Genomic DNA, 25,104 nt, shown 5'->3' with positions numbered 1-25,104 from the left:
CATTTTAAAATAGCTTCATTAGGGGCGCCTGGGTGGCTCAGTCGGTTAAGCGTCCGACTTCGGCTCGGGTCATGATCTCACAGTTTGTGAGTTCGAGCCCCGCGTCGGACTCTGTGCTGACCGCTTGGAGCCTGGAGCCTGCTTCGGATTCTGTGTCTCCCTCTCTCTTTCTGCCCCTTCCCCACTCATGCTGTCTCTCTCTCTATCTCAAAAATAAATAAACATTAAAAAAATAAAATAGCTTCATTAATCCTTCCTTTAACTAAGTGAAGTAATGACTTGAAAAATACATCCAAGTCCACCAAGCCAAGTGCAAATCAATAGTTTGGTCATACAGATATTACTGAGGAAGGAATTCTGTCTTGATTTCTCTTCAGTGTTTGACCATTCTTATGGGGAAAATTATTTTAAGTAGTGGCAGCAGAGACCTGTCAGGAAACCCCCTCCTACAGGGTGGTTGATGCTGTTTTCCACGTAATGACGAAGGTTTCGTATTTTGTTTTTAAATTTTTTTTTTTTTCAACGTTTATTTATTTTTGGGACAGAGAGAGACAGAGTATGAACGGGGGAGGGGCAGAGAGAGAGGGAGACACAGAATCGGAAACAGGCTCCAGGCTCTGAGCCATCAGCCCAGAGCCCGACGCGGGGCTCAAACTCACGGACCGCGAGATCGTGACCTGGCTGAAGTCGGATGCTTAACCGACTGCGCCACCCAGGCGCCCCGAAGGTTTCGTATTTTGTATACTTTGTGAAGGTATCTTGCCAAGCAAGATCGTGATCGTGAGCGCCACCCTGGCTGTTCGGACAACCTCCCAGCATTGACCTTACCTACAAATCCTCACAAACGTTACAAATTCCTGCCTGGGCACAGCACAGCGTGCTTTGAGAGTTTCAGCGTGGTTACCAAGCGGGTGCACGGTCGCTGGGGAAGGGCGTGTCGGGAGAGGTGGGAAATCGGCCTCGGGGAATAAGAGACAACACCGTGTTAGGTAACACACACACACACACTTGGACAATTACAATCTCCATCTGGAAAGCCCACCATATAGTAATACATTCGTGACCAAATTGCCCGATACAAGGGAAAAGGGGAGGGAACTGCTGAGTAATGATTGGGGTGAGTATCTGTTCACTGAATATCTGTTTGGTGCCAGTTACTGTAGGACTCATTTGAATACAGTCTCTCCTCTGAACGTTTGGATGAAATGGATACTGACAGTAAATGATACACTATTCGCAGTATATACTCAACCCGGGAGGCGGGCTCCTAATGCGACAGGACTGGTGTCCTTATGAGAAGAGGGGAAGAGACACGGGGGGAGGAGGCCACGTGAGGTTGGAGGCAGAGATTGGAGGGGTGCAGCCAGAGGCCGGGGGCCACCTGGGGCCACCAGCGGCTGGAAGAGGCAAGGAAGGAGCCGCCCCTGGTGGCCTCAGAGGGAGTGAGGCCCTGCCGACACCTTCATAGTAGGCTTCCAGTCTTCAGAACCATAACGGAAGACATTTCTGCTGTTTCACAACAGTTTGTGGCAATTTGTTACAGAAGCCCTGGGAAACAAAAGCCACATGCAAAGGGGAAGCTTGGAGACTCAGAGAGGCAGTGAAGCTGAAGGGAGTGTTAAATATTCATTACATTCTCTCTCTCTCTCTCTCTCTCTCTCTCACACACACACACACACACACACACACACACACAGAGGTACATCCCTATGGGATGGCTTTGGAAATGGCAGAAATGTTCTCCCAGGAGGGAAGAGAAAGAAGCTGGGACTGCTCTGGTTAACGGGCATTGCACGCACACCCGAGTCAGAGTCGGGAAGAGCCCGCGGACCGCCTGTTCCTGACACAGAGAGAGGCCCTCCCGAGGGCAACAGGCAGGCCCACAGACGTCACGTAGGAAGGCCCAGTGACAGAGGAACCTACCGTGATGACACGGCGGTCACCATTAAGCGCGGCTGGAACGTCAGTGTGGCCGGTGAACTCTCTGGAGGTGACCTTCGAGTCACTGCTAACCAGGATGTGGAAAATCCTCGGGGCGGCCGGGTGGCTCCATCAGTCAGGGGTCCGACTCTTGGTTTCGGCTCAGGTCACGATCGCATGGTTCGTGGGTTCGAGCCCCGCATCAGGCTCGGTGCCGCCGGTGGGGAGCCTGCCTGGGATTCTCTCTCTCCCTCCCTGTCGGCCCCTCCCTCACTCACGCTGTCTCTCTCTCAAAGTAAGTGAATAAACTTGCAAATATAAATTAATTTATTAAATGTTTAAAAAATTGTGGAAAATCCTCTCACAGAAGGAAAGGGGAAGGCCCGTTCTAACCCAGGCGGGGAGAGGGTGTGGAAAAGCACACAGGTAAGGGATGTCAGTGCCACAGAGAGCCCAGAGAATGAACAGAGAAAAGGGACTGAACAGGACCAGAGGGAAAAATGCCTCCTTATCAAAATGGATCAATTTCCCCGATGCTTTAATGCGGCCGAACAACAGGTAAGGCCATAAGTGTGTCACATATAATAATGTATTTTTTGTAAAATCTTTCATAAATCAATGCCTTAATATTATACATGATCCTCATTCCAAAGTAGGGGTTCACGTCCCAGAGTCTGTGATAATGGCAGCCTATGGCCGCCTGTGAGAACCACAGTAGGCCTGGCCGGGTGTGGCCTCATTACTGGCTGTGCAGGAGAGCCACTCATCTGAGAAAGCCAGACAGCTCTAACAAGAGTCGCAACCAACCTTTCTTTGAATGTGTAGAATCAAAATTATTCAAGAAAATAGAACTTTTAAAATTAGAAGGAATACACCGACCTATTTTCCACAGAAGAGTACAGCTCCACATGCTTAATATATGTGGGTTAAACCAAATTGAATCAGGGTAATAATACTACTTTAGGTCATTAAGTACCAGTGCATTCCAGTGTTTCCATTGCAAGGAATAGAAAACCCAATTTGAACTGGCTTAAACACGCAAGGGGATTTATTGCTATAAAACAGCAAAGCCCAGAGCTCGGTCAGGCCTCAGGCCTTCTTTCTCCATGTCTCCGTGGGCCCCAGGCTGGCTTTTTTTTTTTTTTTTTTCAACATTTATTTTATTTTTGGGACAGAGAGAGACAGAGCATGAGCGGGGGAGGGGCAGAGAGAGAGGGAGACACAGAATTGGAAACAGGCTCCAGGCTCTGAGCCATCAGCCCAGAGCCCGACGCGGGGCTCGAACTCACGGACCGCGAGATCGTGACCTGGCTGAAGTCGGACGCTTAACCGACTGCGCCACCCAGGCGCCCCCCCAGGCTGGCTTTTCAAGAGTGCTTGACCACAACTGAGATCAGTGCCTCCTCATTCACGTGGAGGGGGAGGAGAAAGGCATCCTCTGGACAAAGTCTTTTTTTTTCTTTTTTAATTTTTTTAAGTTTATTTACTTTGAGAGAGAAAGAGTGTGAGCTGGTGAGAGGCAGAGAGAAAGAGAGAATCTCAGGCAGGCTCTGCAGAGTCAGCTCGGAGCCCGACGTGGGGCTCGAACCCACGAAACCACGAGATCGTGACCTAAGCCGAAATCAAGAGTCGGAGGCTTCACCAACTGAGCCTCCCAGGTGCCCCTGGACAAAGTCTTAAATGTTGCTCAGAGTGACATCTCTGAGCCAATCACAGTAGCGGGGGGGACATCACGTGCCAGCTGTCTGGAGCCTGCTCACTAGTAGACTAATTCCCAAGGCAAGGATACCTCACCAGAGGCACCCAAATCAGGATCCATACCTGGAACTGAGTTAATTCTACCCCCAAATTCATGTCTGTAACATGCAGGGAGGGTAGGCAACCAATATTTCACAGCACGAAGTCACTGTCCAGTTTGAGCCAGAGAAGCTCTGGAACTTTTATTTTCTTGCAAGCATTCTTAACATGTTTATAAAACCGCAAGGATCATGCTCTATTTTTGTCAACATGGTAACGACTAATTTTAACAGTTAAATAAGAAATTAAGCTGTTAGTAAGTTGACAGCCTTATACATGTGATGTTCGGTGACTTTCATATCAAGAAAATTGCAAAAATAAAACTACATTGAGACACCTTTTTCCACCTGTTGGGCTCCCAAGTTTGAGCATCCAACTTTGAGTCAGGTAATGGCCTCACAGTTCGTGAGTTTGAGCCCCACATTGGGTGAGCTCAAGCCCCACTCGGGATTTTCTCTCTCTCCCTCTTTCTCTGCTCCTTGTGGAATTCTCTCTCTCTCTCTCTCTCTCAAGAATAACAAAATCAAAAAATTAAAAAGCAAATTCCCAAGTGTAATGTCATAACGTTAGCCAAAGCGTGACCCTCTCTTACATTGCTAATGGCAGAGACAATTGCCGCAAGTTTTTGGAGAAAAGTTGGATAATATGTATCAAAATTACAAATGCAGTCATGCTTTTTGTTTTGTTTTCAGAAATTCTACTTCTGGAATACATGCTGTAAATTTACCTGCATGCATGTGGATGAGTGAAAAAAACTGGAAACCACCCAAGTGTCCATCTGGAGGGGCTGGTGTGTGGAATCCCCGCCCTGGGATACCATATTTTTGTAAAATCACAGACTGAGGAAGCCCTGTCCGTCCCGATCAGAACCATTTCCAAGGCAAAACACCACGTGGAAAAGAGAGCAGTGCTCAGTATACAGAGCGTGTCATCTTTTGGTGCGGACCAGGGAACCTTCTCACTGTATTTTTAATACCTTCTTTCCATGATTTCATTTGTGAACCGTGGGCATATACTCACTGTTCAAAAACTGAGGTCTTTTGCAACGTTAAGTCTGACAAAACTAACGTGTGTGCTTTTCTCAAATACTTTTCAGGAAAGACTTTGCAGAAAGCTCTTTCCTCTCTGTCTCTCTTTTAAAGAACACCAAACGTTTATTCAGAAATGGATCAGTGACACGTGTTCCCCTCCAACTTGAAGGCTTCTTCCTCTCCTTTGGAACAACAAAAAGACACAGATGGGGAATGTAAAGGAAAGATGTCTTCTTCCGAGGAATTATATCCTAACGTTGTTTTTTTTTTTTTTTCTTTACTGTGAAGTGTTACATCAAGACTACTCAGGTAAATAAACAGATAATGAGACGATTATTAGTGCTGTTTGGGAATCTCAATGGCATTCAAGTTTCCGTTCCAGTCCTGTTTGAATCTGCAAGTGTTTCAGATCTGCCCCCCTTATACCACCCCAGCCTTTTTGACGTGGGGTTTTGTTTGCCCTTGGTTGTGTTTTGTCTTCCTCGGCACAAACTCCTTCTTGTCCCAGTCTTTGCACCCGCCCCCAAATGCTCTTTCTCTCTCGTCATAGAGCCCTGTGCATCCCTCTCGTTCAAGTGTAAAATCATTTTATACTTGTGTAATTGGCTTATTTTCATTGTTCATGCTAACTAGACTGGGGCTCCGTGAAAGGAGGGACATAGTTACATAGGCCAACCACGGGGTCCTCATCGTTCAGTGTGCTCAATAGCTATTTCTCATCTTGGACGAGACGTATAGTTGTTGACACAGGGTGAAAATTGCAGTGGAGACAGTGCAGATTCTAGTCATTGCACCTCATCAGAAACCATCACCGGGCAAATACTCACACTAAAGGGAAAACCCCAGTACTTAGTAAACAGGGAGCTGTTTTGAAGGTAATGAGGGCTCTGTGATAACCATCCACTTGTTCCCAAAGTGGTCTTTCCCTGTAGTATGGACGTATTTTGTATTGAATTCGGTCCAATCCCTTTGTTATCTGCAAAGGTCAATTTGTAAACTTCCACCCACAGTGCCAGCTTCTCTTGGGAAGGTTCTAGCTTACTCCCTTCATCTCTATCAGCCTCCCTGACCCAGAATCACACCGACTAAGTATACAATCTACACACCGATAATTTTCTAGGCGAGTACAACTTTTAAGATCCGTCCCCTAAGACGGGGTGGCTGGGTTACTCGGTTGGTTGAATGACCAACTTCGGCTCAGGTCATGACCTCACGGTTCGTGAGTTCGAGCCCCGCGTCGGGCTCTGGGCTGACGGCTCAGACCCTGGAGCCTGCTTCGGATTCTGTGTCTCCCTCTCTCTCTGCCCCTCCCCCACTCATGCTCTGTCTCTCAAAAATGAATAAATGTTTAAAAAAAATAAAAAAAAAAAAAGATCCTTCCCCTAAGCTACCACTTCTAGGTAAACTACTACCTTTAATCCTTTCCCATACAGAAATTCTGGAGTCCACATTCATGCTCGCTGATGGCTTATGTCTACCCAAACTAATTCAGAAACATATTAAAAGTTGAAATGACAAAGATTCCTGATCATTCTGAAAACATGCCATTGAATCTCATCAAGTTCCTCCTTTACAGAAGGAGGATACTCACGTAGGCAGAGTACGGATTTTTGCAAGTTGATGGTGACGGTCCTTGTCCCCATTTTCTCCAGCCCCCATTCCTCACCTAACAAATCTCTTTATGGTGGTTGCTTTGGCCGTTCTACCTGAGCCTCTGGTGACACAACTCGCTTCTTTCCTGGTATATCTGGCAATCCTTTAATCTTAAAAAATCTTAAAAAACGGATTTCTTTGGCTCAGTAAGGTGTGATCAAAAGGCAAGAGACTGGATGCTGAAAACAAACTATGATTATCATACAATGGGAATTGCGGAAATGACAGCTTGTGTCTTTTGACGTGTGGCTCACAAATACCAAGGCCCCTCAACGCCTTACTGTCTTGACACTGGATCCCGCGGAGGAACATGGCGGCGCGGTGTCTGTCTTCTTCAGTCAAATCAAAACCCTCCTCCCGGGAAGACTCTGGTTTGCCTTTCAGGGGTCACATGACATCTGGGGACTCTTTCACACCGCTTGAGTTTTCTCCAAAATCCAGTCCACGTACTCAACCACATTGGTGTAAACCCCCGGCCGTTCCCTCTGACCGCAGCCTTCTCCCCAGCTGGTGATGCCCACCAAGTGCCAGACGTCGTTGTGTTTACAGGACAGGGGGCCCCCCGAGTCTCCCTGTGATGGGGGGGGGGGGCAGAAAACAAAAGGTGCACGGATCGGTTCAGATGCTTCTTGTCTTAAACGCATGGGTTTCAGAGTGATTTCATTTAAAATTCTGTTCTTGGCCCTTTGATAAACGTCAGTGTAAGCAAAACAAATAGACCATGGTTCCCTGCTCCGGGGCAGAAGACTGCTTCTTAAATGCATTAAACATTCTCATGTGAATATATTCAATGGCCGAAAACACTCTTACCTTACAAGCATCCTTCCCTCCTTCTCGGTAGCCTGCACAGAGCATCTTATTGGTGATTTTGTGCCCTCTGTATCTTGTCTGGCACTCTTCGGTTGTCACCAAGGGTACGTTAGCTTTTTGGAGAGTATTTTGTATTTTGTCTGAAAAAAATTTTCGGTTTGTGACTGGAATAATCATATATATAATATAAACACGTATGTTTAAAATCAAAAGCGTACCGATACAAAAATCTAGACAGAAAAAAAAAATACTAGGTTTACCTCCTAGACCTTTTATAACTACAGAGTTATAGAGAATATATTGTTTATTAACATTCAGTTTAAGACTAAGCCTGGCTCTGACTGGAATAACCTCCCAGAGAAAATAATTGGGTAACAGGCTATGACATTGAATAAAAAGTGCTAGGTTTCGGGGCGCCTGGGTGGCGCAGTCGGTTGGGCGTCCGACTTCAGCCAGGTCACAATCTCGCGGTCCGTGAGTTCGAGCCCCGCGTCGGGCTCTGGGCTGATGGCTCGGAGCCTGGAGCCTGTTTCCGATTCTGTGTCTCCCTCTCTCTCTGCCCCTCCCCCGTTCATGCTCTGTCTCTCTCTGTCCCCAAAATAAATAAACATTGAAAAAAAAATTTTTTTAATAAAAAAAAAAAAGTGCTAGGTTTCACACTAAACTTCATTACAAAAAATGAGTCATTCAAGAGATTGTCATATTTAAAATTTCCAATCAAACAGACATGGGATCCTCCTCACTTGGGTATTTTTGTCTCTTCATTCTTCATTCGCATGCTTTCTGTAGCTGAAGACTGTGATTATTTTACTCACATTTTAGCTGTGGGACTTGACAGAGCAGAAAAGGTTAAGACGAAACCATGTTCTTTATCTTTAGGGTGGAGCACACGCAGAAACGTGGTTTCTTACCTCCTAATTTTCTGTACCCCCATCCAGTCACCCAGCACTCAGCATATATTATACTTCGATCTCCTTTGGAAGGCAGACATATGGGTCTCTGAGCATCTAAATTTAAAAAGTCATAGTTTAGTCATCAGAAACAAAATACATCTTCTCTCCCAGGAGAGACTCTCTTCGTTCACTTTCTATTATGCAGTGTGTTCTCTATTATATTCGGGCTGTGCCTCATCGTCATTCACTTTCACTCCTTGTGTTCAGCATTCTACATCACGTATCCTGGGAGGAGGGAACAAGGAAGAGAAAAGGCACAGCCCTCCCTCCTAACTTCAGCTCTTGAACCAGGTCTGTTGACCCTGTAGAAATTGCCTACTCATTCTGACCCTTGCCCCTAAAAGGGAGATATAGGTCATCTTTAATATTCCAATATATTATAGAGTTAGGTCATTCTGTGAACCTAAAGAAACCTGGAGGAAACTTAGCGCTTCACCCACACCCCATAGTAAGATTTAACGATCAGGGAACAGCGCCGGTCTTAGCAGACTAAAAGAGTAGCTTAGTAGCCCCTCTCTCATGATCATACCACCTGGAGATGGTGGAGCTCAGGCCATGAACCTGGCAGTGTTAAACAATACATCCAGGCCATCATTGTAGAGATCGTTCCATTTAAAATTCGACACACCTGTGTAATTCATTGCCGTTTCCAGTTTCAACAAGGCAATATCATACCCACTTTCTGCCATTTCGTATTGATCATGAATTATTATTTCTTGAACCCCAAAGAAAGCTGTGTCCTTTTTAACTTCTGATTGATTTAAAATGCCACTATAGACACGCAAGATCTTAGGTGACTCTAACCTAAGGAATAAACAATAGAGGAAAAGAAATTTTCATTACCGAATGATTCCCAAACATTTGAGCTATACTGTTATTTACCTAGCTATTACCAATATTTTCTGCCAGCAGCAGGCTTTTTGTCGGAAAGAAGTGATTTCGTGCTAAAATTTTTCACTCACATATTCCTCCTGTAGAAGGTCCTGGGTGAGCATTTACTATATTAAACACATAAAAATGAATGAATGCTCTTTTCACCCTCCAACACACACACACACACACACACACACACACACACACACACACACAAACACACTCGCGCTCTCTTTCTCTCTCCTCCTCCCTTCCTCCCCCTGACTACTCCCCCCCTCCCCCCATGAAGAGTTCCGGGTGTTAGTTTCAACCCTACCATTGATTACCTATCGACCTGAGAAATTCACTTGGATTTTCTTGTACTCCATTTTCCCATATGGAAAAGGTAAAAGGTAAAGGAGGCTATTGACTTCAAACATATCTTTGAGTTATAACATAAGTATAAACAAAAACAAACCCACAAAACCATGTCTGGAAACTCAGAGAATACCAAAGTGCAAAGAGGAAGTTTGGCCAACTAAAATTCCCTGGAATACATATACTCTCCTGATGGAGCTTTTAGGTTTGGCCGATATTAAAATTGACCTAAGTAGGGAATCCAATCTGAGGATACGTAATGAACTCTTCCTTCTGTATTTGGAAACATGGCAGTGGGGTTGGGGGGTGGAGAGAGAGAGAGGAGAGAGGAGAGAGGAGAGAGGAGGAGGGCAAGAAGGAGAAGGAGGGGAGGGGAAGACCTGATGCCAAGACAAGCACAGATGATATGTTCTGATGGGAAATAACAAGAACACCCCTCGGCATGTGGATGCATTTAAATGGGAAAGCAGAATAATATGCCATCATATTCCTACACCTAATCTGATGCTGGTAGACCATAACTGTTCTTTCTTTTTGCCTTTTTTTTTTAACTACAGAGATTTAATGTAGCAAATAGGGTAATTTACATTTTTAAAATATTTACGAAAATGCTAATGACAGATTCAGTATACGGGCGACCCCCGGGGAACTGATAAAATCGGTAATGGTACTGACCCAATCAAACAGTGAGCAGCTGTTAGTATCCACTGGTTTCCAATGATGGAGCCTCCACACAGGTGTCTCTGGGCAGGTGATGTGATGTGCAGAGTTATCTGCCATGGCCACTCACCATGAACAGATGCCTCTCCTCCAACAATTCTGGGCTTGATTTTGGTCGTACACACTACAACAGAAGGGTTGCAATGAGTGGCTTCCTAAGTCTTCCTTTTCCATCAGCAGTTACGTCCCTTCGGGCAGAAAGAGAAGAAAACCTGCCCTCGATTCAGTATCTTATCACGACTTTGACTTGAAGAAATTGTATAATCAACTCAGCAAGCAAAGCTTGCACAGGAAAATTGCATGACTAAGTCACCTTCTAATGACATGCTCCCAAAGAATGTCTCATCCGGTCCTGCGTGGCAGTCTTCTCCTCCCTCATCTGCTAACCCTGATGGTTCTCTTAAAGCAGTTGTCAAGTGTGGCCCTTGGACCAATTGCGTCACTTGGGAATTTCTTAGAAATGCAACTTCTTGAGCTCCCCTCAGACCCAGTAGATCAGAAACTTGGACAATGGAGCCTAGTAATCTGAATGTCAACCCGCCCTGCTGAAGTTGGAGAAATACTGTCATAAAGAAAAGTGAGCACCCTCCTCTCAGTTTACAGCTTTTGCCCAATTCCTATCTTCTTCCGCTCAGGCTGACCTTTGGTCCCAGAGTCTCCTGCTCCAGCTGGGCACCATCCAAGCATGGGCTGCTCTTCTGTCTGTGAACTGCTTCTCCTTTTGGCTTTGTTGACAGTTTGGGGTTCTCCCGGTTCAACACTTGATACTTTCCAAGCACTTTGATTCACATTTACCCCCTCTGTTTCCTCCTGTCTTAGCTGCCCTGGGCAGGATGGTCGTTTTTGCTCCTACTTCCTGGCACGCCAAATGAGAACCCACCCTCCCAATGGGAGCCCTGGCCAAACCTGCCCCAGTAACCTAGACGGAATTGGAATGAGGTGTTCCGGGACAACAGTATTCTAGAGCAATGCTTCTCATACTTTAATGTGCATATGGATCACCTGGTTATCTTTTAAAATGCTGATTCTGATCCAGTTTGGGGGCGGGAGGTTGCTGAAATTCTTTCTAGCAGGCTCACTGCTGATGTCAACGTGCTACACCCAGACCACACTTAGACTAGCATGGCTCAGAGGACCAGGGAGGCTTCATGTCCTTAGCTAGAGGAGGAGGAGTGTGAAGTTAGCAAAAGGGTCAGCAGTCAAAAGCCAAGTCCTTGGGGTGCCTGGGTGGCTCAGTCGGTTAAGCGTCCGCCTTGGGCTCAGGTCATGATCTCACAGTTCGTGAGTTTGAGCCCCGCGTCGGGCTCTGTGCTGACAGCTCAGAGCCTGGAGCCTGCTTCAGCTTCTGTGCCTCCCTCTCTCTCTGCCCCTCCCCTGCTCATGCTCTGTCTCTGTCTCAAAAATAAATACACATTTAAAAAAACTAAAAAAAAAAAGCCAAGTCCTTGATGGTCTGTTCCCTGGTTTTGTGCGGGTGTAGAACAATCTCTCTAGGACTTTCTTTTCTGAACAGGAAAATAGACGTATAATCCTGGGGCAAACGTCAAATAGGAAGAGAGGAGTCTTGAAGAAAACTCTAGTTGGTAGCAAGCAGAGGCAGGAACCAGCTGGGTGTGTTTGTGAAAGCTTAAACAGGCTGGCACACCGAGAAAAGTGTTCTCACCTGAGGGTGGATGGGGTGAGATTCGTTTCAGAGACACATTTTGAAGATTTTGACCAGATTCTGGAATTACAGGGAAGCCCTTGTGATTTACGAGGAAAGGCAAAGTTTAGGATAATGAATGGGTATACAGTGACTAAAATATGTGGTAAACAATTCAATAGTGCCTTTCTTAGGGACAAATGATAGGTCTTGATGTTCATTCTATTTTGTCTCTCGGTTCAAACAAAATGCTGCAAATATCTGCGTTTAACATTAGATTTTGTGTTAGGAAACACTTCTTTTGATAGCAATTCCTCTGTATCATCAGAAAGTTATGTTGAAGACCAATGATGGTGTAAGATGTGAGAGTCACTTCAGTTATATATCCCCTCCCATTAAGGTATTATTTCATCGGACGTAGTGCAGGAAAACCCAATTCTCTAGTTTCAGAAGGTGCACTACAAAGTCTTCAGATTTTATTTTCCTTTATCTTGTATTCTCTGCCTCAGCTATCAATCTCCACCTGATATATTCTGTAGCCTTCATACACCAGAATCCATACATTCATCAGAGAAGAACGTAATGAAAGGAAAGTGGGGAATGGGTTCGAGGGTTGAGTGCTGGTTCCCATTTTAGAAACTACGTCAACATCACTGACAACAACATCTACCAAGCGTCCCTTCTCGTGCTTCGCAGAACGAAGACAAGAGAATTATCATAAATGCTCCTTCTTAGATACATATATTGTAAGGAAAACAGAATATAGGAGATACACCTTAATTGGCTGGCTTTTTAAAGGAGTTTGGGCCATCAGATCCCTCTGTACTCCAGGAAGGCATGGTTTCCTCGTTAGGATGTTAGATTGGACACAATATTGTACATGCTACAAAACAAGTGCTCAGAAGTTAAGGATTTACTCTTCTCTCAGTAGAGAAATAGTTCTGACACAGAAGATTTTTATACTCTGAAAACTGTTACAAATTACAATCATCACTTCTATGTTACTCATTAAATCTCAGTTGAATCTTAAATTCATAGTACATTGTAATATCGGACATTAAGCAAGAAAAAAGTCTAAAACATGTAGTTTTATGTGAATTAGTATGCACTAAAGTCATCATAGGTTATTATGGTAATTTAGAGAAAAGTGCGATAATGTTCTTTCCTGTTGGAGATTCTGTCTGGAGATATGCTCAGAAATCAGCCCCTAGAATTGGCCAGTGCTGATCTTATTTTCAGGGTAATTTGTATCACATTTTACACATATTGTAGGTCTTTTTATTTTCTTTCCACCCTGTGACACTCATTGTTCTAAATAAATAGCGTTTTACTGAAAATTTTTGCCAATATGCATAGGTGTGAAGAATACTCGCAGGGGATCTGAAAGAATGAAGACCCCTGAAGGGGAGCTACTTTATTTCTTGAATACATACACATTTTTTCAAACATATGGTAGTTATTTATGTTTCAACTAAATACCAAGTAATGGCCAATGGACAGAAAACAAATAATCTGATTAACCAAATCCCTGACCGATATTCAATCTTCAAGGATAACAAGAAAGATAGTTAGCCTTCATAGTAGGAATTAAACATAAAAGTGTCGACTGAGCCTGAGTCTCATCATAAACCGTATACATGTGTCCAATTAAAACCCATACTCACTTAATATTAGGTAATGCAGAGTTTAGTTGAGGCCCAATATTTACCACTAAAACATGGTCAGCCTGGATGACAGGAGTAGAACTAACAGAAAATTGTATCTAAGTTGGTTATTGTACTAATTGTCTCCCCTTTGCGGTTACTATTGATGCTGACAGTCATGATATGTTTGGTATAAAATAGCTTCTTCAGATGTATTTTCTCGTGTGCCGTTAAACTCACCGTTATCCATTTTACATAACCTTAATGTATATCCAGAGACGCCTCCTCTCCCATGAAGTATTTTCGTTGGAGACCCATTTGCAGAGAGTTTCAAGTAACATTTACCCCTGCAGGTGGGAAACAGAAGAGTATAAACATAACACCCCCCTCGAGGAGACGGGACGGGAGTATCTGTGTAACTCTTTGTACGTCTTACTTCCCTCCGTTGCAAGATTCTGGAGATGGCGAATAGGTAAAAAACTGGCAGCGGATGGAGTCGGTACACATTTTCTGGCAGGCTTCGTGCCCTTCCGCGTCAACAATGTCCAGTTCTTCTCCCAAGAAATCAGTGTCGTGGTAAAATGAGGAATGACAGAACACTAGGCAGGAAATCACACGTCAGGGACGAGACACCAAACTTACCACTAGTCGACCTAGGTTTGCTGATCTTGATCAGGAGAGAGTGGCTCCATTGTTTACCTGGGACACTGTGCCTGCAGGTTTGCAGACTGAAACCAGAAAGAGCTTTGTCCTTCTTAATGCGTGTACTCGGTAATCCACTTTCAGATGTTTTTAGGAGACAAAGATTTCTAACAGAAAAAAAAAGGGGGGGGGGAGGAGGGAATATAAATGGATCATGTAACACATATCAAAGAAAAGAACCATTTTTATAACACGTACAAAAGTCAATTCATGTTGGTGTGTTTAAGAGTGAACAATTTCTCATTTTGTAAGTACTCTTCATACATCACTGAGTCAGACCCCATGATCCATAGGTTGTAGACAGGTCTTCAACAGGATACCACTTGCCTCCATGAAAGTTTTCTGAGCTGTTTCTATCGCCAGTGTTCTTCCCATCTTCCTTCTTTCTCTCCTTTCTTTCCACACTCCTCGCCCATTTCAAAGATTCCATAACTTTCATGCTCTGGAGAAATCTGCTATCCAGAGGTGCTTCAGGCTCAGACACGGATAAATGGCATTCATCACAGGCTCCATACAAGCAGCCTCTTCTTGGAACAAAACAACTTTTCCTGATTAGCCCCAAATCACAGTCTAGAGCAGTGCTGTCCAATAGAGTTTTCTGCAATGATGGACACGGTCCCTGCCCCTGCCACCCAATTCAATAGCCCCTAATCACATGTGGCTACTGAGCACTTGAAACGCGGCTGATACAGCTGAGGAGATGAATATTTAGTTCTATTTAATTTTAATTCATTTCAATTTAAAAAGCCAAGTCTTGGCTTCTAGCACTCATGTTCCTCTCTCACCCTGTATTGAGGATCCAGTGTTTTACCCCTCTTACAGGTATTGACCGCGAATGTTATAAAAGGAGTAAAAAAAGAAAATGAGCAGTGATTAGGCATCTTTCTAATTTGTGCCATTTATAATGCAGTCTTTGAACCCCCTTTCTTCTCTGACTGCATTCAGTCCCTTCAATTACCAGCGGTATGCTAGTGATACCCAGACACAGATCCAGAACACAAACCTCTCCTCTTAGTTCAAGATTTCCCTTTCCAACTTGCAGATCAACATTTCTCTCTGGATGTCCACTGGGCATCTCTTCCCTCTTGAAATCTGCGCCTCATGAAATCTGCATCCCAGTCATGGGTATTTTTATCCTTTCGATTCCTTGGGCCAAAAGTCTTAGAGCTCTCACTGACTCTTTCCTTCAGAGCAGACAACCAGTCAACAGATTTTATTGCCTCCCCATTGGACAATATATCCCAACCTGATGACTTCTCTATCACTTCCAGTCTTGTCCAAGTAGGGCAGGGTTTTCGTCTCTTTCGTTCACTAGTGGTATCCCTGGTGTTTAGAACAGTGCCTCGTATGCAGTAGGCACCAAATAAATTATATCGTTGAGTAAGTGAAAGTAACAGATATATTTTCATGGGACCAAACTAGTACTTCCAAAAGTCACTCAATGGAAAACCAGGCTTGCTTGACGGACAAGGACCTCAAGGGCCTAACCCAGCTGGATTCTGGGGGACCCATTCCTCACGCAAACAGCCAAGTCAGGCAAATACCGGGGGCTCTGAGAATTCCCATTCAGATAGTATAGAGTATCGAGATTCTGAAGCACTCTTAAGTGGGGTTTTTGGTTTCTTGTTTTTGTTTGTTTGTTTTAGTGAATCTTACTAATGAGGAACGACAACCCCAGCAGATATCCGTTTAATGATCAAAGACCTTTCCCACGTTTCAGCATGGTTTCCTGGATTGATACCCATCGGTAGGAAAACAGCATCTCAATTCTCAAACACCCCTCCACAATTATCCCCAATTCCATTAATATAGGCCTTCCTTTCCACCTCTCTTCACTTCGGATTTGACATTACCCTGATACTCCCAGCCCTTTCTACTCTAGGTTCACTGATCTCCAACTGGGCACTGGACTAAGTTGCCCCTTGAGGGTCATCCTTATGTTCTTTACTCCGTTCAGAACGAGGCAACCCCCCCTTTGCTGCAAGCAGAGACCTCCCTCAGCTCAAGAAAACAAGAGTCCTCGGTAACCTCGGGTTTGCGGTCATCAGGTGGCGAATGCAAAGAGAGAGGGGCTAGGCATCCTTCCCGGCAACTTTGGCCTGTCCTCTGCAGACATTTAGATTAAATGTGTAGCTGCTCAGAATTTTTTAAAGGATGGACCTTGATCGGCCGTCTTAAGGCATGAATCTTCATCTTAATTCCTCACCTTTCAGATCCTTTTGGCCATTCTTGAGAAAGGAAGGTAAAAAACAAACAACTGGGGTGGTGAGTACAAATGCGGCGACAGACAAAGACATCCGGAGCCATGACACTGTCGATGTTACTGTCTGCAAATGCCGTACTAGGGAAAATGTCCCTGATACAAGCTGTACGACAGAAGAAACCATGTTTAAGAAATCAACTCCCCAATATAATCAGTAAAATCCCAGCTAGAGTATTTGTAGATTCCATATAAAAAGTTTGTTGCGGGGTGAAGAGGGATGAGTAGGCCAAGCACGGAGGAGGTTTTTAGGGCAGTAGAAATTCTCTGCACGATACCGTGAAGGTAGATAGCTATCATTATACACTTATCCCAACCCATGGAATATGCAACACCAAGAGTGAACTGGAATGTAAGCTGCAGGCTTTGGGGCGATTATGATGTGTCAACGTATGTTAACCGATTGTAACAAATGTACCACTCTGGTGGGGGCGGGGGGTGTTGATAATAAGGGAACCTGTGCATGTGCCCCGGGGCAGGGGTCTATGGGACACCCATACTTTCCCCTCCATTTTGCAGTGAACCTAAAATCTTAATAACAATTCTTTTTACAGTTTGTTTATCCCAAGCTCTTTAAATTTTTTTCACTCGGAAAACTGGAGTGATTATTTTAAACTTTAAATTCAAATAGAGCTCTAATTACATGGGACATAACGACATTTTGTCACACGAAGAAGGTAAAAGATCATTAGGTCTTTTGGTGTCCTAAAGACATGGGTGTCCTAAGTCAGGCCCCTCATTCATACTACCCGCACCTACTATTTAATGGTTAAACCACCTCGCCGAGAAAGTAACAGTTACCCAGCTTAGAAAGCGCACAGGATTTCAGTGAAAATCCAGACACCACTTTAGTGAGCTTCATTATTCTGGTTGGTGTCCCCATGTGGGTGTACTTCAGCAGACAAATGTTTCTGAATGAAAACAAAAATGGGAAAATGTTTTACTCTTCGAAATACATGTAGCAAACAACATGAGACGATACAAAATTCCAGTCTAGAGACTTCCTGGGCTGACAGCTGAGGATCTGCTCTGAAAAGCATCAAGCTGATGCTGGACAGCAGGACTTGAGTCCTTCCTCTGCCAGGACCTCGAGGGCCCCTGAATTTTGTCAATTCTAGTTTTCATCACTTAAATGACAGCTGTGGAGAGATGACGGCCTGAAGAGTCGGAGGGAGGAAGTAATGAATTCTCAAGCCCTTCTCTACTCCCCATTTCCTGGCTTGCTGTCCCTGTCGTGTTAAGTCTCAGACGTGAAATATGTTAAGAAGATGTAGCTTGAGCTGAGCCAAACACAAAACATGAAAACTTACTTCTAAATCTGAGCATTTGGTTTTATCGTCGTCGTTTTTGAAAGGAGTGACGGATGCTTTATTATTATTTACATTATTCACCTCCTTGTGAATGTGGAGAGTGGAATGGAAAAACCCAAAGGGGAATCCAAATAATGGTCATTTAAACTTAGTTCTCCTTTTTTTGTTGGGTTCTAGATCAGTGTGGTTTCCTACACAACCCTAGAACATCTCAGAAATTTCTAAATATAAAAGTTAGTGATATTTTTTTTCCCTAAAAAAGATTTTTTTTTAACGAGAACACCGATTCATCATTAGAGATCAGGTCATTTCTACATTCTCACACATTTATCTCCAGCATATTTCAAAATCCAGTTTGGGGTGGATTTTAAAACACTTCACATGGGCTTCAGTTATTCTGTCTTAGATAAGGAACTCTTACTTAGAGAGGTCTGAGTAGGTTTTCCCTTCGGTCCTATAATCCTCAGGCTGGGAATGACGCAGTCCGATCAACTGTAACCGTCTCAAAACTTCCAGTTAAGAAACGTATCACTTTTTAAATTAGCCAGGCGATGGGTGAAGCAGATACAACAATGTCAGTAAAAAGACAGAGTCCTTAACATAAAGGAAATGCATTTCTGCTACTTTCTGTGAAGAAAACTATTAGCACTGTACTTATTCTAGAAATGTCGTTTGGGGGCTGAAAACAAAAATTCTGGCATCAAGTCGAGGAGAAATTTTGTTTTCCATCAGACAACGCGACGATCTACTCACTGTCCGCGGGCTCAGCCTACGGCTCACTCACCGATGCTCCGTGCTTGGAAACTGCTTCGTTGCATATGTGAAAAAGTGACAGTGCACATCATTTGTGCATCTCTCTTGGCATTCCTGGGCATCCCTGGTCATCAAGCTATTATAGTTCATGCCCTTCATGTCCAGGTCCACGTACAAATTCCTGTGGCAAGCTGGAGACAAAAGCAGGCAACGTGGCGGTCTTCCAGACTCCAGGGCCAACCTGAACGGTGCTACGTTAGCAACTGCCCTTCCTGACTTACTCTTTCAACTCTTCCAGTCACTTTTTCTCAGAAGTCCTTTGTTTTCATCTTCATCTGCTTAACTCCTACGCTCACATGGAAGCAGAAAAAGAATGAAAATGCCCTTCTTATGGCGCAATAATATTAGACTTGTAAATTGCTGGGTTAACTTTCTGCCCTGGCCTCCCTTGTCTCCTTAACTCCACTGACTGATTGATCCACTAACCTATTGGAGGATCTTTCGACGGTGAAGTGTCGTCTCAACCTTCCTAGTTGCTCCTTTGATTCGAAGTAGTATGTTTAGTACGGACTTCCAGGGGCGCCTGGGTGGCTCAGCTGGTTAAGCGTCTGACTCTGGCTCAGGTCATGATCTCACAGCACGTGAGTTCGAGCCCCGCGTCGGGCTCTGTGCTGACGGCTCAGAGCCTGGAGCCTGCTTCGGAGTCTGTGTCTCCCTCTCTCCCTGCCCTTCCCCTGCTCAGGCTCCAGGCTCTGTCTCTCTCTCTGTCCCACAGATAAATAAACATTACAAAAATATGGACTTCTCTATAAAACTTTAAGCTGGGAAGAGAAAGATGAATGATGAGAACTGATACAGTAAGACGTGTCCTTCTAGTTGGGTAAATTCTAATGAAGGGGGGACAGCGTGTGCATGCTAGTTTTGACTCTTCCCTGAAAGAACTTCATTAGGAGACTCTAAGTCCACACCGCAGGGTTTTGTTTCATAGCCATAAAAGCATATGTGATATAACTATATATATATATATCATAGTAACTAAGTGTTTACGAATTCTAATAGGACATCTTACCACTTATTCGATGTGGGCATTGCTTGAAAGAATATCCAGAAATTGCTCCTGTCATATTCACCCTTGGCAGTGTTTCTGTTACACTGTCTTTCAGGATACAAGTAAACCTGCGTGAGAACTTACGTTTTAAAATAATGGATCTTAAAAGTCAGCACACAGAAAATCAGAGAGAAAGAAACAAACTGCTCTATCTGATGCCAAAACAAATATTTTCTTAGCAAAGCTGTTTGTTTGTTTTTTTCCATTCTAACATCCCTTCACTTAAGAGCTCACGTACAGTTTTCCCTACTAACTGGAAACAGGAGTGAACTATGGCCCGTTGGTCAAGCAGCCCTCTGCCTGTTTTTCGCAGCCCATCAGCTGAGAATGGTGTCTTATTGCTAAATGGTTACATTTTAAATAGTTATAGAAGTACTTCTATAATATCTTTGACTTTGCTTCTGGATCCATCATTGCTAAAATACTCAACCCCGGCTTTGTCACGAAAAAGTTTGCCAACCCTTGTTGTAGACTCTAGAGTAGTAATTTTTTAAGTTCAGGATACTATGTAAATATCTATGAATGCAGCAATAATACACAAACATGTTGATTACTTACCTCTGTAGTAAAGCTTCATCATTGAATGTTCAAGTTCAACATGGAAACAAAAGTGGTGGATGGAATGTCCTAAAAGTTTTTTTTAATGTTTTTATCTATTTGTTTTGAGAGAGAGAAAGAGAAAGCAGAAGCAGAGGAGGGACAGAGAGAGAGAGAGAGAGGGGGGGGGGGAGAATCCCAAGCAGGCTCCATACTGTCAGCATAGAGCCCAACGTGGGGCTCAGTCTCATGAAAGCATGAGATCATGACGTGAGCCAAAATCAAGAGTCGGACACTTAACCGACTGAGCCAGCTAGGTGTCCCCAAGTGTCCTAAAATTTTTAAAAATATGACTATAGACACAAAACCACTAAATGCAGTTGTGACTCTGGAGCAGACACTGGTTAATAGCTATAAATTATATTTGGGGGACACCTGAGATGATATAAAGGGGTTCTTGTTACAATCGTTTCCTTTATGTAGGAAAAGGTATGTTGAAAGATTTAGGAGTAAAATGTTATAATGTTTTCAAATTATTTCAAATGGTTAAATAGAAAGATAGATAGACAGACAGATGATAGATATAGATAAGGCACAAATGGCGAACAAAAAACTTGGTGGCGGGATCACTGTGCTGTTCTTTCAAACTACATTTATAAATATCTATTTCCTAATAAAATAATTGAAGGAAAAGCACCAGTTTGAATAATATCAAATATCAATAATGAATCAAAAAGCAAGGAACAAAATGATTAAGAGGCGTAATAACAGCGGAGAGAAATAAGAGTACCGCTAAAATCTAGACCACAGAGGAGCTAGAAAGTCCACACTGAGAGGCATGTCTGCTCCTCCCTGATCTGCCTGGGCACGATTTTTTTTCCCTGCAATACTTAATATTTCAATTGAAGGACCACATGTTTTCCCATCATTAACCTTCCATTTTATAAAATGGTAGATGAATACTTATTGGTAGGTAATCATCCCGGAAAGCTACTTCCTCTGTGCAGAAACGCGAACATTTACCATCTGGTAGGATCTTCCGACGACGATTCAGCCATGAAGGTGAAAAGCAGACATCTCGGATGGTGGGTGCAGATAAGCTGACAGTGGTTGGCGCTTGGCGTGAAAACGGTAGTCACGTCTCCTCCTTGAAAGCCGGTATCTGTGAACAGCTTAGTCACACATTCTGTGATGTAATACGTGGCATGAATTATTGGGGGCTTTAGTTGCACGTATCGAATTAAATAATAATCTCACAAAGGCAAGCGAAGTAGGTCTACTTCCCAGGAAATGCGCCTGAACTTGGAAATCAGAGCAATCAACCCTTTGATGTTGGTTGATTGGATGAGCAGCCTCAGACAGAAAAAGAAATCGCAAAATGGCACATTTGCCTCGATGGAACTGTGCTTCTGAGGGATTATCTTGGAGATGAGGGTGCTTTGCGGGTAACTGAATAGTTTCTCAGAGCTTTCCTGGCCAAAGATGTTCCTTAGGGTCACATCCAAGTCTGGAACGGGCCGCCTGCTTTTCCCTTTTCCTGTTGCTTGTTCGTCAAAACTCCTTGTTTACATGAAACAAAGGATCCAGAGTGGTGGTTTTTCAATAGTGTTTGATGGCCCTGGCTGTGATACACTGTATCACCTCACTATTTAAAATGGGCCAGTTTAGGAACAGGAACTGTAGATTCTCAGAAAAATATCTGAATTCCCATTCCAGCTGAAACCACACACAGGTATTTTTTTAAAAGCTACGTTGGATAAAACCCTTTTTTTTTTTTTTTTTTTCTGTTTCTACACTTGATCTTAGCCAAAAGGCCAAGAAGCGATTATTTTTTTCTGTTTCTAGAAAGAGATATTTAATATTCCAGATTATGGCTCTTTGGGTCATTATTACTCAGTCACTGAATAAAAGGTTGTAGTTTTTAATCTCAGTACACTGCCATTAAGAAGGCTTCTTAATATCTTTCATATACGTAGCATATGCATGCTATATATATATAAATGTATACATACACTTACAGTAAAAATGAAATACTTTGGGAAGGATAAAATATAACTCAAATATTTATTGTAGTAACAAACATACCAATGAGTATATGGGAAAGTACGTAGGTACAGAGCAGTGAAAACTATCACTATAACTATCACTGGATTTAGCCAGGGTCTTGGATGGGGAAAATTCCAACTTTGTTTTCACGAACCTCTACCCAAAACGTGATATAGCCTTCCATCATTAATGTAACAAACCACAATGTTCATAGTATCTGCTTTGTCATACTAAGATGACAGATTTAAAAAGAAAACATGACAGCTGCCGATATCCTCAAATAACATCACCAGCTTGGTGGTGGTTATTACTTTGCAGTTTTAGACCCACCACCACTAAACCTTGTTACATCATGTGTCAATAAGAAGGGCATCTAGGGGCGCCTGGGTGGCGCAGTCGGTTAAGCGTCCGACTTCAGCCAGGTCACGATCTCGCGGTCTGTGAGTTCGAGCCCCGCGTCGGGCTCTGGGCTGATGGCTCAGAGCCTGGAGCCTGTTTCCGATTCTGTGTCTCCCTCTCTCTCTGCCCCTCCCCCGTTCATGCTCTGTCTCTCTCTGTCCCAAAAATAAATAAACGTTGAAAAAAAAATTTTTTTTTAAAAAAAAAGAAGGGCATCTATTTTTGTGTCAGGTTTTGTTTTGTTTCGTTTCGTTTTTACATTTTCACTAACGATATTGCAATACAATTGATTTTCTTGGCAATCCTTTGTATTTTTACTTTACGCCTTCGAAAACATGACTCTGAGAACGCAGTCCAAAGAGATCTCTGGGGAAAAAGAGAGTCAAGGATCCCTGCCACAGCCTGTGCTCAAAACCCACCACATACGCCTTCTAACTTACCCAACTATAACCTCTGCATATAGGATAATTTTCTCCAAGATTAGCAGCTACCCAAGAGTGACCCGGAGGTGAGCAGAAACCTGCCCCCTCTCCCCAAGCTCCGGGCGGCTTCCTTGGAGTTGCAAGGCGGCGGGCCCTCATTAGTTAAGGGTCTGTTTGCACCTAGAAGTGTTCTCATGGTCCACGGAAATCCCCCCATGCGATGCAAAGAAAGTAATGATTACCACCAAACTTGTCATGACTGATGCAGATTTGGATATAAACAGAGGTACAGATTTGGATGTGACTTATACATATGGACCCAGATTACTACTATTATGACCAATTCCTGTCCTTTAATTGCCCTCCCTGTTTTGAAAACCCCAGGAGCCCTTAAGTGAAAAATAAAATGATTTAACGTCCTTCCGTGGAGTAGATGGTGTGGGCCTGTAGATCAGCCCTTCTGTTTTCCAGTCTTCAAAGCAGGAAATTAAGCTGTTTCCAATTCTTATCTGAGCTTAGGCTCTACTTACCACTGGAAACGGAGGCAAAGAAAATGAAATGTACCACTCGGTATAATAAAATCATCCTACGAAAAGAAAAACGTGTATGTATTTAGAGCACGCAAAGTGAATTCGTAAGTAGTTCACTGACATCAGGGTTCACAAGAAACAGGGAGGGAGAGGAGTGGTGAATTCTACGGTATTTGCAGGTTGTTACGTTGATGCTGAATTTTACCTTCCCCAAATCCTGGGACACTCCCCGGGACGATAGCACGTAGAGTTCGAGACTTTCCTAGTTGTAAAGAACCCAGAGCGGACGGGGGGAGTCCCCCCATCTCTGCTTCCCCTGTACCTCCAGCTCACCGTTAACCAGAAATTTTTCATTGCTGTCATCCGAGCCCTCCCCAATTCCAGTTTTTCCATTTGTGTGTTCTTTTCCGATGTGTTTCCTTTCTTTCCATCTTTGAAGTCTCTCTCTGTACCTCTCGGAAGCTCTAAATGACTTTCTACTTACGACGTTACCATTTCGAAAAGTCTGCTGCAAGTATATTCATAGACCGTCTTCATTACCTGTAAACGTACTTCTGCTCACAAAGCATCGCACTAACTGCTCTGTGAAAAACTCACTATCAGTGAGACGCACCAAGACTTGCTATTGTTTCAACCCCGTTCTTGCAAATCTTTCTAATTGGGAAAATTCTCTATTGTAAAAGATTTGTAAGACCCCCCCCCACCCCCCATGGTAGGGAAAGGCACTTCAAGGAAAATTTGCTGGAGAGAAATCAAAGAATTTTTGAAATCGTACCTGAAAATATTTTGTTTGCCTGTTTGCCACCTTCTCAACATGAGGGTTTCTCTTCTTCCAAAATGGTCTTCATCCTCCTCTAAATGAGCCTGGGCAGGACACGTTCACTCAACTTTAATATTTACTTTTCCCGATTCCCGATGTTGTGTAACGGTGTCTTTTCCTACAGCAGTGTCTGCGAGAGCTCTCAAAATCTCGGCGTATCAAAAGTGGTCCAGTTGCTCGCTCTTTCAAGGCAATACATCTTTTGGTCTTATTTCACCGTGTATTTTTCAAAACTTCCCCCCAGAGAGACTGAGAGAGAACTTGAATTTGTGTGGCTTAGCAACTGGCCCCTCACACTGGGATGCCTGGTAACCACGGCTGCCCTTCACCACACTGACAAACATCGGCTGTTAATCATTAATTCTCGCCTAACTCGAGGCTCACAGTCTACAAAGAAAACGGGGAAGGTCTGGTGGCTTCTTGATGCGCGGTGTGGCCCCGGGGAACGTCACCTGTTGGGGGTGGGGACAAAGGGAGGCGCGGACTGCAGGTGCCCAGCGCTCCTAGACTCAGTTTCCTTTTGTATCAAGTCGCCTCCTCCGGGTTTTATGTCGATATGGTCAGTTCCAAGACGCCAACCCCTTTTTTATTCATCTTGCAAACACTGAAAGTCTAACTTAATTAAAAAAAAAAAACAAAAACAAAAACGGAGAAAGGTGGGGCTTTCCTGTCTTTCTTTAGAGTCCGCAATCGGAGACAAAAGGGGAGCTAGGAAGTCACGTGTCTAGCTTTTGCAAGCAATCAAAAATTAACCCGTCAGTTCTCTTTGCCTTTTTTTTTTTTAATGTCTGAATCTTTATTTATGTTTGAGAGAGAGA

At 43.7% G+C, this 25,104-nt stretch overlaps 1 protein-coding gene and 1 pseudogene across 6 annotated transcripts; both read right to left on the bottom strand.

Moving 5' to 3' along the window:
* Nucleotides 1-6,490: 6,490 nt before the first annotated feature.
* F11 (coagulation factor XI) lies at nucleotides 6,491-24,638 on the bottom strand. 6 transcript variants are annotated; one of them, XM_045454048.1, is made up of 15 exons: nucleotides 24,242-24,638; nucleotides 23,467-23,522; nucleotides 21,093-21,255; nucleotides 19,494-19,600; nucleotides 18,456-18,615; nucleotides 17,163-17,272; nucleotides 16,308-16,467; nucleotides 14,099-14,208; nucleotides 13,836-13,998; nucleotides 13,640-13,746; nucleotides 10,070-10,238; nucleotides 8,793-8,968; nucleotides 8,123-8,218; nucleotides 7,212-7,351; nucleotides 6,491-6,908 (listed from the first exon to the last, which is right to left on the bottom strand). In XM_045454048.1, exons 1-15 carry the CDS (start codon nucleotides 24,280-24,282, stop codon nucleotides 6,852-6,854), a joined length of 1,815 nt encoding a protein of 604 aa, XP_045310004.1. In that variant the 5' UTR covers nucleotides 24,283-24,638; the 3' UTR covers nucleotides 6,491-6,851. The 6 variants fall into 6 exon arrangements, with proteins under 6 accessions (XP_045310004.1, XP_045309996.1, XP_045309989.1 ...); XM_045454040.1 differs by having other exon boundaries at nucleotides 6,491-6,973; nucleotides 21,093-21,231; nucleotides 24,242-24,627; XM_045454033.1 differs by having other exon boundaries at nucleotides 6,491-6,973; nucleotides 24,242-24,626.
* Nucleotides 21,742-21,895, bottom strand: LOC123596658 (annotated as a pseudogene).
* Nucleotides 24,639-25,104: the final 466 nt, after the last annotated feature.

This window comes from Leopardus geoffroyi, chromosome B1, assembly GCF_018350155.1.
Source record: "Leopardus geoffroyi isolate Oge1 chromosome B1, O.geoffroyi_Oge1_pat1.0, whole genome shotgun sequence".
In the NCBI taxonomy this organism is placed as follows: Eukaryota; Metazoa; Chordata; class Mammalia; order Carnivora; family Felidae; genus Leopardus; species Leopardus geoffroyi.
This window is presented reverse-complemented; position numbering and strand designations above follow the sequence as displayed.

Coding starts and splice junctions, on each gene's coding strand:
- F11 (XM_045454033.1), bottom strand. CDS start 24,282: ATGTTGAGAAGGTGGCAAACAGGCAAACAAAATATTTTCAG. Junction 23,523..24,241: donor GGCAAACAAAATATTTTCAG/GTACGATTTCAA, acceptor TTCTTTTCGTAG/GATGATTTTATTATACCGAG. Junction 16,468..17,162: donor CTGTGCGCTTTCTAAGCTGG/GTAACTGTTACT, acceptor TCTGTCGTACAG/CTTGTATCAGGGACATTTTC.